Here is a 15,938-nt window from a genome sequence, read left to right as displayed (position 1 = left end):
TCCCTTTGAGGACGCGCAACTGCTCCAGCTATCTGCGCTTTGTTCCAAGAGGAGATCGTAAAAAGAGCAACCACAAGGGCTGGGACGGGGTGGTTGCAATGGGTGACGGTTGAGGTAGGAGGGACAGGGGTTGGAGAAGGAGAGAAGCGGAGGAGGCAGCAGGGCAGGGAGAAGAAACGAAAACAATCGATACTGTCGGAACAGGAAAGCAAGGCCAATCGGCCCATGCTCTATTCGCGGAGTGGCCAATCAAAATGCCTACTACGTCGCCGGCAGGCCCGCTAATTAGACGCCACGTAAATCAGTCCTGAAACTCAACGTTAATTAACACGGGTTTCCGTTGGAGTTGCTTACCTACCTATTTATCGAACGACACAAATGCAATATGGTCGAACACGTGCACGTCTGTTAAATGCCTCCTCCTCGGGACGGAGAATGCCAGATTCTCCCTCACTCTGTCGGTCTCAGTGTACGAGGACCCTGCGACCTCCGACGTGCACCTATTATATCCGTAAGTTTATGCCACTTTAAATAAAAGTGGTCGTATAAATAGGCGTGTGTTCGCGAGGTGTAACCCTCGCAAAAAGCGTCGAGACACCACGACGTGTTTCGCTCGTTAGAAACGTCACCCACCCCATCTGACCGACCAACGGATCCGCTTTGTCTCATTCCCCTTAATGACCGCGGATTTCTAATAATACACTGTCGGAATTTTTCTTAATTGACTGTCGCTAACTCGTTACCGAACCGTCTTTAATTACGACGAATGTTTGGCGGACGCCCCGGATGCCTCTAAATATAATCCCAGGCCAAAAACCGCGGTCCTGGCTCGTTTGCCCTGTGTCGATCAAGAAGCCGTTATTTCTTCCGATGTATCTCGGACGCGTGTTTCAATTTAGAAATTCCGACGGTGGACAGCCGTCTTGAATTAGCTGGTTAACATGTAAATTTCTCTTTTTTCGTATCGAATGATTCGAGAGACATGGCTGATTGTAGTTGATCATCTAGAGATCAAACTGGAGAACATCCAGCTTGAACGATGAAGATCCTGGAACTTATCGCTGGTGAAGTAACTTACTTATCTAGAGAGCTACGATTTTCTTGGAATATTAAATTCGAATAATTACCTTAAAATGGACTTCACCTATTAATAACTCATCTTTGGTAAATTTTCGCAAGGAAGCAAAATTAAAATAAAGACTGGTTTTACGAAAAATAAATGTATCGTTGGATTAATAATTTTTTGAAATATAACGTCGCATACCAAACGCGAGAAGGTTGACAAGGAAAGAAACAGAAATGACGATCATTGACAAGAAGAAATAAAAAACGACAAAAAAAGATAAAGTTTACTAACTTGAAGGAAGGAGAAAACATGGGAAAATAAAGATAGAGCCGAGCAAAGAGAGAAATCCCATAACATTATTGGTTCTTATTAAAATGCAAAGTGCGTCTGATTGCAGACGGATGCAGAATTGCCGGGACGGGCACTCGGCCCTGTCAGTAACAGGCCGATGAGGAACCAGAAACCATCAATAACCAGCGGAACCGGTGCTCGCTTAACTCTAACGAAGGACGATTTCTAACGATCCCCCGGCTACGTCCAACTTCTGGACGTAATTAATTCCCCGGCTAACCCGGAATGCTATAATTAATTGCCGGTGGCTGATGAGGGGTAGAAGGGTGGCTGCAACAATATGTACCCGGTTCGATTAGAAGCACGGACCTCCGTGCAGTTATGCAATTAATTAAATTCAGTTTGTTATGCGCGACCGATTGTTAATTACCGCTAAAGTTGTAGAAACCGGGGGCTGCCCCATCGGAATTGGCCCCGTGTACTCTGAAAGACTCTGTCGTTGACTATTCCTCCCATCGAAACAACGATAATTACGCGTCGTCGAACCGATAAACTTTTGCCTTTGTCACGCGAAAAATCAAAACTTTCCCCACTCTTTCTCTCTGATATAGGAGAAACAGAGAAACAGCATTATAATTAAGGTAGAAACGAGTTCGCGATCCGTTTAACCCGCTTTTACCTGGCTCGATTGTTTCGAGACAACCGGCTGTTAGTAACAGGTTAATTCGGGATCGAGCTACGATTCTTTTATTGTGAGCGATGATTTGCGTCTTTTATGAATTAGTGATAAGATCGATAATTGTCAGATTGATAGTTTTATAAAACCTTGTTTAATTTAGTTATCTGTTCACGAGCATCCGTTGCTCGTTTACGATCATTCTTAATGGTCGAATCATTTAGCTTCAAGTTAATCGCATTTAAATAGCTTCGAATATCTTCTCTGGAACACTTTGTGCAAATCTTATATGAATATTACGCGTATTAAAGGAAACGTTTCGAACTTTTATTAGCACTGTTAGAAGACCCGATTATCATGATTATATCGATAAAATGTGAAACAAATCTGAAAATCTGATACAGAAACTACAAGATATTTAGTATAAGTACGTATACTTCGCAGAATCAAGGATATCTAGAGACAGCCAATTATTATATTAATAAGACTCTTATTAGATATATACTATATATTACATATCATATTTTACACTTCAATATATATATATTAAATGTCTATTCATACTATATATTAATTTTTTACTAAATATATTTTTGCAACAAACGTCTTACAATTTCTACATATGTCCATTTTCAAATTGGTTTCTTTCCAATATAATTATGATAATTGTATTTCATTACAACGTTAAAAAAATTTCACAATTTTTCATATAACGCATGACACGCTACGAACTATAATAAGCGTCCGAATAACTTTCGCGAATCACTGTACCTCATCTGTCGAGAAGAAGAAAAATTTACCGATCGAAGGTTATACCAGAAATGGAAGGCTAGTTAATTCGTTCGCTAATTAACGATCTATTAAAAGGAGGAGCAAACGAGATTACAAGCGACTGAGCGTTCGATCGTGCGGACGTCTTGGAAGTGGTGTAACCGCACGCTCCGCTCCTTTTTATCCTCCTTCCAACGACACCCGTTTTCCGTTGCGTGCAATCCTGTGAAACGAGGGAGAGCGGAAAAATAAAAGACATATATTAAGAGTGTCTCCGACGGCGTTCTCTGCCCAGTTCGCCGGCAGTCCGTTCGGTCTAATTTCTAATTATTCCGCCGGAGTGGTTCTAATTAGCGTAGCTACGTAGTTAGCTACGTATAACTGTTTTCCCTGCGTCTGGGGGTGGTGTGCAGGCTAAGTAAATAAGCTCCTCGACTCTCTTTCTTGCTTCAACTAAGTATGTATGTATGTTTCGCATATACATACACAAGTACACATGCGTGAGAAAGGGAGATTGTGTGCATGTTCGTGCGAATGAATATGTGTTGTTCGCCATCTACGGAAAGGATTTTATCGTGCACGCTGCACGCTCGTTGCCTTCGGTACAATAATTATTTCACCTTCGAAACGATATCCGCCTGCAAAGGTTAGCCGATCGAAATGTACGTAAAATATGACGCGTATACGCTGGTTATATCGGTGTGTCTCGGTTGAAGGTACTAAGATTTTCTTGCAATTTTGGTCGGTTGGTTTAGTGATCGAAACGCTCCATGTATTCTTCAGATTCCTTTTAAGATACGGTGCGCGAGACCTGGCTCCATTCGTGTGTTTCACTTGAAGATATTAAAAATTTGTTGGACCTTTTGTTAGTTGGTTTAGTGTTAGTTAGTTGGTTTCCAACTCCTTTCAAAATATGGTGCGTATATGATGAGGCGTGGATCCATCGGTGTGTTTGAGTAGAAGATATTAAAAGTTGACTGCAATTTTAGTCTGTGAAAAGGTGATCTGAAATGATAAAAAGAAAGAAGAAACAAATAAATTACTATGATCTGAGTAGCTTATTTAAAGTATTCAGGTAATGTATGTTTGAATTTTAATTTATTATACAATTTCATGTATTATATATTATTTATATTATGTAGAACATTAGAGGTATATTATGTATATATTAAAGAAATCGCCCTTTCTCTATCATAATTTTATATTCGATATCTTTTCATTAAGTACCTCGTCTAAACAAGATGACAAAAAAGAAAGTGCACCATTGGGACAAATGAATTAAGCGCTGCGCCAAACTCATTTGTGTATCTGATAAACGAATATAATTTCTTCTAATCAATCGAATGATTCTCCATACTTGAGGATTTTAATAAACGTCGCAGAGGAAAAATCTTGTTAACTTTTGCACCTCTGGCAGAAACGTTCGAATGGAAATCCTCCATTGCTAAAACTTTTACACTCGATATTCGCAGCGTTCCCAGTGTCCGTTCCGGAATCAAGCGACGATACCTGTTGCAATTGCTTTAATAACGCTCGCAGGATCACGGCGTTCGAAATAATTAAAAGTACAATATTGTGTCGCGAAATAGAGAAACAGAGAAAGAGAGAGAGAGAGAGAGAGAGAAGGAAAAAGGAAAAAAATTGAAGCACAGGGAGGAAGGGAACAAGTTTTCTGGTCCAGGGGAATTCACAAAGGAATTTATTTTCACATATTTAATTGAAATGGTTGATGAATACTTTTCGACGTAAAAAAAAAAAAAAATACAACGTAGATATTAATTGTTGATGTTATTAAATCGTTCGTTTTATTCGCGTATTAAGCTGAAATTTAATTAATTCTCTAAGCTATGCCATTCGATTGCTGAGGCGAGGATAGCTTTGTTGTTTCTTCTTTTAAGTCACGTGTTAAAATAAAGCGTAATTCGTGTATCAGTAGTATAAATGAACATAATTTTTAACAGTAACTAAATAAATACAGGAAACAACGTTTATTATACATGTTTAACTGTATATATTTATTATATGTGTTTAACTAGAAAAGATTTTCTACTAACTAAACTAAAAAAAAAAACTGAAAAGGATTTTTGTAGAAATTGTTATACCCTTATGATTATCTATGCTAATGCGTTTCAATGTTTCAAGATTAAAAACAGAATGATACGTCTCAAGATAACTTTCATTGCTGGATCATTACGTATATTTTTTTCGTCGTCACTGGAACGATATATCTTCCAAAAGTACTGCAATGTGTCTTTTGTAAAGAATAAAAAAATGTTCGTGATATTGAAAACTGGACAAAAATAGCTTCAAAGGAAGAAAATTTTAAAATCAATGTTATTCATCCTAAACCAACTAATTTCGTCCTGGCACAATTTGCTATACCAATAGGAGTAATAACTTCTAAGATATATACGAATGCAAAATAAAAGAAATATTTCGTGAAAATCGAAACATTTTCACTTGAATTCTCCCGGACTGTAGCGATCATATCTTTACATTTTCTCGAAACGTAAACGCGGGAAGGGGAACAAGAAGATGGACAGGAAAGGGACATGGGCCCAGAGACGAGGGTGAAAGGAACGAAAGAGCGAAAGCTGACATCCAGATGACAATTATTATTTCGAGTGGCTGGCGTCGGAACGCTGGTGATATTTTATTTAAGATACAATCGCGTAATAGCTTGGTTCAAGAGGATAGATAACGCGTTGGCAAAGGCGGATGATCGCAGGATCGCATGAAGGCCACAAAGGAGAAAGAAAGAAAGGCGAAGGAAAACGAAATTGATGCTTGTGAGAGACATAGTTGGGATGAAACAGGGTGGAATCAAAAGGGAGATAAACGGCGAAATTTGAGGGGAGAGCGTGAAAACGGATGGCTTTACATTAGTAAATTAGCCGGTGCCCACCATTATTGGAAACGACAACCGTTTCTTCAAACGTAACTACCTACTCGTAATTCGACTGATTTTGTAAATCAGCTGATTTTGTTCGACCTATAAGATATACGATTTTACAGCTCTTCATCATCGAAATAGAACTATGCGCAGAATTGCCACTTTTATAAGTACAGTATGTTATACACGTACATGCACTGGCTCAAAAAGCTATTCGAATACTTGCAGACGCCTTTTATGAATACGTTATGCGCGTTATACGAAACATTTTGAAATTTATTAGCACGTTATGAGGCTATTGGTGAAATATACGTATTGGAAAACATATAATTAGTGGTGGCATGGCTTAGATTTCAGTTGCTTGGTGGTAAAATGGCGAAGTACTGAAAATGGGTCCTTCGGTCTTTATTTATTTATTCAAAATGAAATGGTTTCTTTATATTCCAGATACTCGTACAATCGGTAGCTTTCAACAATTTTCAAATTTGTTTAATCGAAGAAATGTTCTTTGAAAGCTGTTCTATTCGGTAGTCTTTTCTCTCATTCTTTTTCAATCTTTTATTTGTTAATTTCATGTGTCATTTTTATATTCACGATTGTAACAATCATACACACAGCAATATACAGTGGTCGGCTTTAACATTCGGACAGCCTTTAAAACAGAAACACTTTTCTAAAATTGGACCAAACGACTTGATATTCTCTGAATTAGTTCACTAGATGTAAATTAGTTTTCTAAGTGCAATTATTCGAAATCACGAGGAATAAAGCAAAAGTTTATAATGAAAATTTATACAACACATTTTGTAGATTTATGTCAGTTATATGTGTACAGTGCGTACAAAAAGTAAGTGTAAAAAAAGGTGTAAAAAGCGACCTCGAGCATGATTTTCAGGGTCAACATTTTTTTATTCCAGTATATTCTACTCGTCACGAAGAACAAAAGTCTCAAAGGAACCACTGGTCGCACGTGACCCCTCTCGGAAGAGATGTTAAAGTTTTAATAATTCCCAAACTGGTTTTATGTACAATGTGTTTACATTCTGCAGACAGATGCAGGAAAAATAGCTCTTACTGTTGCACGTAGATGCCTCAAATCCACCATTATATACCCCATATCTTATTTCTTTTTTACCTTTTTATCTTTCTCCTTTCTTCTTCTTTTCTTTTTCCTTTCCGTCTATTTAAATATCCCTGAACTCGCATTTCTACATTTCCGCCAAGTTACTCCCCAAGATTACGTATTGATTTTGTATGAAAAAAGTCACATGCAATCGCATGTAATCTGTTCACTTGAACTACAAATAATTTCTTCTCACCCCAAAAGGATCCGCCGCCGACGAATCTCATAAACAAGGAGATTGAATGTGGAAGAAAAGTGGAAGAAGAAATGTGAGGAGCAGGTCCACGTGCTATTCACGGTAACCCAAAATTTTCGTTTAAAAATTGGCGAACCAGTTGGCTATGGTTAGATGGAGCACCATCGTGCATAAAATAGACGAAGTGACTACCCTGGCGTGGTATAATTTCACGTAATTCGCTTAAGAGACGTGAGCATGAAAATCGAATCGCAAATACGATTTTCCTTGATTAGATCTTTCAACCGTTGCATGGGAATTCCTATAAACTTAAATCCTGACATTTCGTCGATTGAGGATACTACAACTTGAGAAACTGCTTTCATCCGTAAATAATACACGCTTGGAAAAGTGAAAAGTAAAAGAAATTTTATACAGTAGTAAGCGTTCTTCTCGAATTATTCATCGCACTGTCAACTGATTGAATCTCACTCGGCGAACTGTTTTATGTAAGTCTAATAGTGGATCAGCACGAGCGAAGGTGATAATTAACCTGTTTTTCTTCACGCCAATTGATACGGACTCGACCTGCATTCAGATGTCGCGATATTAATTCTTGATAGTCAAATTGTTAATACAGCCGTTTGAAAATCGCATTGTCACGGAATGTCTTCTGCACACAGAGATCTGCCATTATTCCTGTGTTCTCATATATTTCACGAGGCAATTTTTAATATCCTGTTGCTTCGTAAAATAGCACGCTACTTTCTCATTAAAGTTGATCATAAATGTAAACACATTGTGAATAAAATCAGTTTAAGAATTATTAAAATTTTAACATTCTTTTTCAGGGGGCTGGAGGCAGGGTATTTGCGATCCATGGTTTTTTCGAGACTTTCGTTCTTCCTGATGAATATAATACGTTGCAATGAAAATCATGCTCAATGAGGTTTAGAATTATGTTACGTTGCAGTGGGTTTCATACTTATTTTCTATGCGTCCCGTACATGCTGAAATTTTCCTCGAAATCGATGAACGTTACTATGAACAACAAATGATTAAAAATAGTAAAAATCGCAGTTTCGCGATATTCGGGCTAACATGTACAGATCCTTACATCTTTCGATGTCTGTCGCTTGTTTCCGTATCAACTGATTTTGATAAAATTTTCAGCACGTACATATATAACTGACACAACTCTAGAAAATGTGTTATTTAAGTTCTCATTACAGACTCAGGTAAAAAAATTGTAAAAAGTGACCTCTACTTCCTTATTCGCGATTCCGACAAATTGTAAATTCTAACTTCTAACTTCTCAAAAAAAAAAAGTTGTCGTTTGGTCGTATCTAAAAAAAAGTTGTTCTGTCATACAGAGTGTGCGTTCACTTTTGCTTATTACTGTAAATCATGCATACGAACCAAAGTATCGAAAATTATAAAATACGCAAGATAACAGGTGGCGTCTATATTTGGGATAAGTACGAAAAAGAGAAATAAAGATGTAAAGCGGTCTCTAGCTGCTGCTTATCGCCTGTTATTACTACCGGTAGGAAACCAAAAATAGTCAAAGTGTTGAATAGTGACCGGTGACGACAAGCGGGAAGTTAGCCGTTGACAGACTCGCTAGGTACCACGACTAATTGAAAATTGAAAGTACAATCGCGTTATTTGATAAGTGGTCTCTCGCGCAGTTCAACGCGCGGCACAGGCCAAAGAGAGGGCACATCTCGTGTTTTTTTTTTTTTTTTTCGTCAGTCACGGAAACTCTATGTCGAAACGGCTAACGAGTTCACACACGATGTGTGTATCGGTGGCAGGCCAACAACGGGTCCGACGTTTTCCTCGGCTTGACAGCGCAGCCAGAGGACTTCGTTCGATTTTCTATGGGGAGGACATAGTCGTTCCATAGGTGGCCGCTGGCAAACCGAGTAAATCGATGGGAAAAAAAGTTAGGATACGCGCGCGAACGCGCCGATATGACGTTATCCAATTAAAAAAGCTGCCTTTGTGTAACTTGATCTGTCGTAGTAGTCAGTAGCAGCAGCTACAGTATATGCCGTTACTCTTCCAATCTAAACCAACCCCCGTTGCTCCGTGACAGCGGCCTAAAAGGCTGCATCCAATTAGTACGTATCTTCCACTCTATTGTAGCAAAGCTAACACGTACGACAACGATCATGGCTACGCACTCGCAATATCTTTGCGAGCGAACGTTCCTTCCACTGAAAAAAAAGAAAGAGAAGATATTTGTTAGAAAAAGAGAGGACTCCATAGCTGGGAATACTCGTTAAAACGAGTGTGGTGGTTCCATCGAATGAATTAATGTTTAGAGCCTATAGAAAATAAGCAGTCGTTGTTTGTATTAAGAATATGGTTAGAATGTGTATATACAGTGGGCAAATGAAATATTTGGAGTTCGAAATAGATTTTTCATAAGAATATATATACATACATACATAATAAGGTACGGGCACATAGCTGAAATAGTTAAGTTTGAATATTTTAAAGTTCAATCTTTAATTTCGTACAGAATAATCAAACTTGTATATTATGCGAGACGTAATTAGTATTTAATATAATAACGAAAGAATATAAAATGTCGTATATTTTACGAGGTACAGCAAGAGGTAATATAAAAAACGAGGAAACAATTCGAATTTGAGTTAACAAGAGGGTATTATATAAGAACTAATAAAACAAACAAATCATGCTACATATTTTCAAGCTTATCTGTAGTGCCGCTGGTGTCTGTATCCATCACGGCAGACATGACTCTGATCTATATATAATAGTTCGTCTTTTCTTCATTCAGCGTTACTATTGAAATGATATTTAAACATTTGAAAATTGGAAAAACAAAAATACGACACAATTTAGGATCTTATTTTTGAATTTAGCGCTGGTATGTATGTACTGCCATCTGTAGTGAGGTATCGTAAACCTGTCTCTATGCTTTCTTTAAAAGCTTTTTGCCTAAATGCAGAAAATGACTAATAAAATAATACATTATTTTACAAATGCGATCTGGCATTGATTAAGGACCACGATCCTATAAACAGGACTCAACACTTGCTAGGGATAATCGCTCGAAAATTGAGTCGTGGAAAATTAACATGGAGGCCAAGAAGGTTCTCGTTCTGCGAGACAGACAGAGATGAGCGGAGCGTCTCTGTCTCTGTTTGACACATTCATAGCATGCCACACATGCATAGAACGAGAACCTTCTTGTTTTCCATATTGATTTTTCGTGACTCAATTTTCGAATGGTTTTCCCTATACTTCGACATACGAATATCAAAACCTGTTCATGTAATTGTGCTAAGAACGATATCTCTTATCGCGGACGAGAATATCTCATCTGATTTCGTCTGATCTCGTCTGATTTCGCAGTGATTAAGAATAACATAGATATTTCCTGCAATGTAAATAAGCGTCTCATAGCTTGAAGGCTACGTAGCCCTCCGTATACCTTCATATAATACTATTTTAATGTCTAATGCGACATTATCGGTTGAGGGTAAAATAAAATACTTGCGTTACTGGAACGGTATAAATTATACTTGAATCAATGATCGATATAATTACAATCGGAATCGATTTACATATATTCTATAGCAGACGATCATATATACATATACAGAACAAACCTTGTATCTTATGGGGCTTCGTGTTTCTTGTTCTGAATTACCGACTGTGCAAGAACTCAGTGTTTTTTACGCCCTCTGCGATTTACAGCGATGAGCGGCGCAATTAATTCAATCCAACTAATATAGTTGGTAAAGCTACAGACGAGTATCGTAAAGTCAACAGGAGTAAAAATCTGTGGTAAAATTACCTGTCTAGTTACACATTACACGTGATTACAGGGCTATATTTGTACATTTTCTTTTTATTAAATCTCTATCATAAATCTTCGTAATATCATTGACTAAAAATAAGATAGGTTTTGCATGCAATAGAATAGTGTCCCACGGTGCGAAGACTAACGTAGCCCGCCATACCATTATCGGTTCAGTATGGAATAAGATAGCAGCGCTACTGGAACGATAGAAATTATAACTAAGTCGTACTTACAATCGGAATCGATTTATTGGGTTGGGAATTAGGTAATTGCGGATTTTGTTATTAGGTAGTAATTACAAAATTATGTTCGTACGTTACATTGTTCATTTGTTTAGTTTAATCGTTTAAAATGAAACGTCACAAATTGTTGAGTAAAACTCAATATAGAAAGTGCGTGTGTCCGTACTTACTACATAATAATTATTACTACATAATAATTAGTAAATAAAACGACAGAAGTCGTTTTACCGTGAATGGTGTGATTGAATGATTTCATGGCAAAAAAGATCTGACAAATGCCACGTGAAACGGATATCCTCAGGACCTTACAGGCCGAAAAAGAAAATAGTCAATATAATGAACAAAGAACCAAAAATTACATCCTCGGAAATCGGTGAAATAGTAAGAAACGAATCTAACACGGAAATAAACTCCATAACAGTTCGAAGAATACTCAAAACTACTGCCATAAAGCATTTGACGATAGAGAGGAGGAAAGAGCAGTGATGAAGATAGCGATGAAGAAGGTATTTTTTGTAATTTAGAGATATGTTCAATTAATTCTTATATTCTTTATAGATCAATAGAAAAGCAGAGGAACGGTCACTTAGAATAATCTCGAAAACTAAAATGGAGCGGCGGTAACATGCAAAGAAAAAAGTTACTCAAAATATTACGCCGATGGAAAGTTCTTTTTATACGAAAACAACAGAGCATTTTTTCTAGGACTACTCGACATGTCGATTGTGAAATTGTATTTGATAAATCAATGAAAATACCTTGTTCAAAGTACGATCTTTTTTTCGAATGTTAAAAACAAACGTAGGTTCATGTCCATACTGCGTAATGTATTCATTTGGCACTGCCATCGCTCGTGCCATAATTCCGAGAAGTCGAACATCCGTCAGCCAATAACCAGCGTTTCTTGCGTCTGTCACATGCTTAGTACGTGATCGCTCTGTTTAACTTTGCTAATTTTTCTCATTGAACAAAATAGTACATATCATTTCACTTGAATGAAAATCAACTTGTTTATTCTATAGGATATTTTTCTATACTTCACGCGTGAGAAATTTGTAATCAAATGATTTATGCCTCGTGAAATTGGAAAAGAAAATATTGATTGGTAGGTATTGCTTGTATCAAACGATTCATTCGTTATGTGAAATATCACCTGTGGTATACCAGCTTACAATATGGTGCCGATACCAAAAGGAATGTAGCTGCCTCTCCACCATTAATTTTTCATATTCTCTATATAGGCGCACTTACCAACATATTACATGTAAATTATTCTCTTCAACGTTTATGTACTTACTATGTACACTAGTACTATGTTAAATTAAATTACCTATAAGTTAATAAACCTTTTTCGCATAGAAGTATTAGCGATAGCATGGATACAGTGAATGAAAAATGCAGATCTTTTTCACCACTGAAATAATTCCATTTCCCGTATAAATTAATCAGATCGCTAAAAACGAGTGCAATTTCTTAAAACGATCACAAAATTGCTATTGTTATTGATGTAATGGAGGATATACACGTTTGAACTTAGCCTACTCGATTATTGCAGTTTGGACAGTGGAGGGTATTAGCTGCATTTCTGTTCATTTAATGTAACTCTTAAATTGTAGAGATTCATTTGAATCTACATTTTCATAAACATGATACTGCTGAACAGTACTTGATCAATTTTATTCCATTTATTAAATATTATAACGAGTATTTTACTCTCGTTATTTTACATATTCTAGTATCTTCTTATATGTACATTCTCTTATACATTCTACAGATTTTTGCTTGAAATTTCCTATAAATGCATAAACATCGCTTAGGCTACTAATTCTAGTCAGTAATCAAGTCGTATAATTCAATTTTAGTTCAATCTAACGAATTTTATATCTCACGATCTCTAGCGACGTATGTAATACTGATTATTGGTTGAACAACTATGGATTGGCAAACGATCGAGTTTCAATATTTTAAAACCATCAAATTTTTCGGGCAGCTTGTTGGTGTGTGGCCTTATCAGGAAGAATTCCCGAAAATTACAATGCGATTTGTCACATTGGTTGTGACTATTGCCTGTTTTGCGACTCAGGTATTGTTTTCATTAATTAATATTATATCCAGCCTATACGCATCTCATTTATAAAAAATATCTAACAATCGAGTTTTATTTCCTATAACCATTTTTCTTATAACCATTAACGGTATTAATATAAAAATGTGTTATACTAGTTGGAGACACAGTATCTGTAAAATGTATTCCAGAGGTTGAGAATTAGACTGTGTCAGCGTATTTAATACATATAAGACATATACATAGATCACAAAGCTATATGTAAAATGGTTTTCAGATATGAAAATAGTTTTAGTGCGATATTAGTTGACAGTATGTTGAATTTTAAAGTTCTTATTTAAACTTTTGCAAAAGACGGGAAATATGATATCATGTTTTTCACATGTCGCTTTTATATAATAGAATCTTTCGATATGATAGGATATAGAGATTATGCAGGGTGGTTGATAACTGGTGGTACAAGCGGAAAGCTGGTGATTCTATGCGAAAAAAGAAGTCGAAAATATAGAATAAAATTTTTCTTTTAATTTTTTTTTTTTAATTTTAAAACGATCTACAGTGAGATCCGTTATAACGAGACGTGATAAAGTGCACACGTACCGAGCGAAAATTCAAAGTCGATTTTCTCGAAAACAAAGCCTCAAACGAAAAATTTTTTTCTATATTATCGATTTCTTTTTTCGCGTAGAATCACCCCCTTTCCGCTTGTACCACCAGTTACCAACCACCCTGTATATGTAAATATTTAATGTAAATATTTTTCTATATATTGTAGATATCACGGATACTAGTGTTTTACAGCTTGGACATATTGTTAGAACAGATGCCGCATTTGAATGTAACATTAACACTTGTTCTCAAGCAGTACAATTACGTTCTGAACGAGAAGAAGGTGAAAAACAGATCAATATTCTGTAATCTCTTTGATGATTATAAGCATCTTTAAAATTGTAGTTGAAAGAACTTTTAAGCGATATCGTCGCCGAACGTTTGATAGAACGACCAACGAAGGAATTAGAGATTTTGGACATGTACTCTCAGAAGGCAATGATCTTGTCCTTTATATACAAAGGTGACAAAGAAAATGAACTAATTTTCACGTTGCACTAAACTTAATTAAAAAAAACTAATTCAAACCTACTCTAAATTCATTTCAAACCATAACAGTATGATATACTCGCGCAACACTAAAAATGCTTATGCGAATATATGAAATGAAGTGCAATTACTTGACAACAAATCCCAAGTTTACATCAATTGATAAGGTGTGTCTGCCGTAAATAATTGCTATTTTATTTTGTATTTTATTCCTTTTGCATTTAGTCAGCACATTTGTCACCGCCGTTATGTTCGCCCTCATACCGGTTATATCACCTATTCTGAACATCGTCGCGCCCTTGAACGAGTCACGGAGCCGCGAATTTGTCTACCCAGCTTATTATTTCGTGGACGAAGAGCGATATTATTATGTTATACTAGCGCATATGGTAGCATCGGTGTCAATACTCGTAGCTGTTTATATTGCCTGTGACACCAGTTTAATTCACTTCGTACAGCATGGTTGTGCTCTGCTGGCTATCAGTGGGTGAGTATACCTTAGTTTTTGCGCGCACATTGCACATTTTTCGCCTTTTATATTAAAAAATGTGGCCAATATTTATAGCATGTGATTTTAGACATCAGCACAATGAAGAAAGTTTCTGCAGAAAAATGTCGTTTCCAGTTTATTTTTCAATGTATGTATATGATTGGTTACAGTGGATACGTATTCTCATGGAATACCATAGTGATGAATGAAACATCTGAAGATCGAAATGCATGCAATGTAATCACTCTCTTAAGAATTTCTATAAGTTCACGAAGAAAGCGCCCAAACATCTGTAGACATTTCTTATGAATATACTTGTATATGGAAAATTCATTAGCATTGTTAATAAGATTTCACAATTGCCATTATGTGAGTGAAGTTTGAAATCTCATGAATTTCAAAATATGTTTAGAAATTACAAGATGTCTAGTACAAGTGTATATTTCGCACAGGTCAGAAAAATATGTGAACTATTATCCATTATATTATTAATAAGCTCTAACGTTCAATAACAACATATTTAACATTTGTTATACGTTTGAGATATGTTATTCACTCTGCATACGAATCTCTTCTTAAATATATATTAAATGTATATTTGCACTAAATATCTTATGACTTCTATATAAATTTTCAAATTCATTTCAAATGTCAATATTGCCACGACAATCGTATCTCATTGCGATACTAATGAAATTTCAACATGTTTTACGTAACGCGTACAATACATACGCAGAGATCTATTTCAATGTAAATTGTGATATTATTTATGACTTGACTTATCTGAACAATTCAATAAGTTATGGTTGTTTTTTAAAGTGTAAGTAATGTGATATCACTAGTAGCAGTAAAAGATATATAATTATTAATCATGACAGGAAGGTGAACTGTTCACGTGCATATTATCGGACGTCCATTAATTTAATGCGAAATTTCAACCTGGAATCTGATCCGTGGTAGCTTAAATGTTTACGAAACTCAGGGTATTTTCTCAAAGAGAAGATAGACGGGGGCAAAATATCTTTCGTTTAATCGTACCTTAATGCAGAAAATAACGAGATCAAGATCCGTATAGATCTTTTTAACCTTTTTGTTACCATTGTTTAAGGAAAAAATCCACAGTCCAAGTTCCAAATTTTCAACATGTTGCGTAATGATATATATTTTTGCGTATATAATAATAGAAAATGGTAACCAGATAATCCAT

General features: G+C 36.1%; 1 protein-coding gene and 1 long non-coding RNA gene across 6 annotated transcripts in view; one reads left to right on the top strand and one right to left on the bottom strand.

Moving 5' to 3' along the window:
- Positions 1 to 8,350: 8,350 nt before the first annotated feature.
- The window catches only part of LOC138185022 (uncharacterized), a 228,006-nt gene continuing 220,418 nt past the window's right edge, over positions 8,351 to 15,938 (bottom strand). The window contains exon 5 of the long non-coding RNA XR_011174494.1: positions 8,351 to 9,217. This is a non-coding gene — a long non-coding RNA (uncharacterized LOC138185022). The remainder of the gene's footprint in view (positions 9,218 to 15,938) is intronic.
- On the top strand, positions 11,097 to 15,213 carry LOC138184875 (uncharacterized). 5 transcript variants are annotated; one of them, XM_069123270.1, is made up of 7 exons: positions 11,097 to 11,584; positions 11,637 to 12,183; positions 12,977 to 13,161; positions 13,919 to 14,035; positions 14,098 to 14,215; positions 14,467 to 14,728; positions 14,820 to 15,212. In XM_069123270.1, the coding sequence occupies exons 3-7, from the start codon at positions 13,012 to 13,014 to the stop codon at positions 14,938 to 14,940; spliced, it is 768 nt and encodes a 255-aa protein (XP_068979371.1). In that variant the 5' UTR covers positions 11,097 to 11,584; positions 11,637 to 12,183; positions 12,977 to 13,011; the 3' UTR covers positions 14,941 to 15,212. The 5 variants fall into 5 exon arrangements, with proteins under 5 accessions (XP_068979371.1, XP_068979370.1, XP_068979369.1 ...); XM_069123269.1 differs by having other exon boundaries at positions 11,097 to 12,002; positions 12,101 to 12,183; XM_069123268.1 differs by having other exon boundaries at positions 11,097 to 12,183.

This window comes from Bombus flavifrons, chromosome 11 (genome assembly GCF_040668555.2).
Source record: "Bombus flavifrons isolate JBK064 chromosome 11, iyBomFlav1_principal, whole genome shotgun sequence".
Classification (NCBI taxonomy): domain Eukaryota; kingdom Metazoa; phylum Arthropoda; class Insecta; order Hymenoptera; family Apidae; genus Bombus; species Bombus flavifrons.
Note: the sequence above shows the minus strand (reverse complement) of the source record. Positions and strands in the feature narration are given on the sequence as shown.

Excerpts from the sequence above, each read along its gene's own strand:
- LOC138184875 (XM_069123271.1), top strand. The coding sequence starts at position 13,012 with ATGGATTGGCAAACGATCGAGTTTCAATATTTTAAAACCATCAAATTT. Across the intron at positions 13,162-13,918 it reads TTGCCTGTTTTGCGACTCAG|ATATCACGGATACTAGTGTT; the intron begins GTATTGTTTTCA and ends TATATATTGTAG. Across the intron at positions 14,729-14,819 it reads GCTCTGCTGGCTATCAGTGG|ACATCAGCACAATGAAGAAA; the intron begins GTGAGTATACCT and ends ATGTGATTTTAG.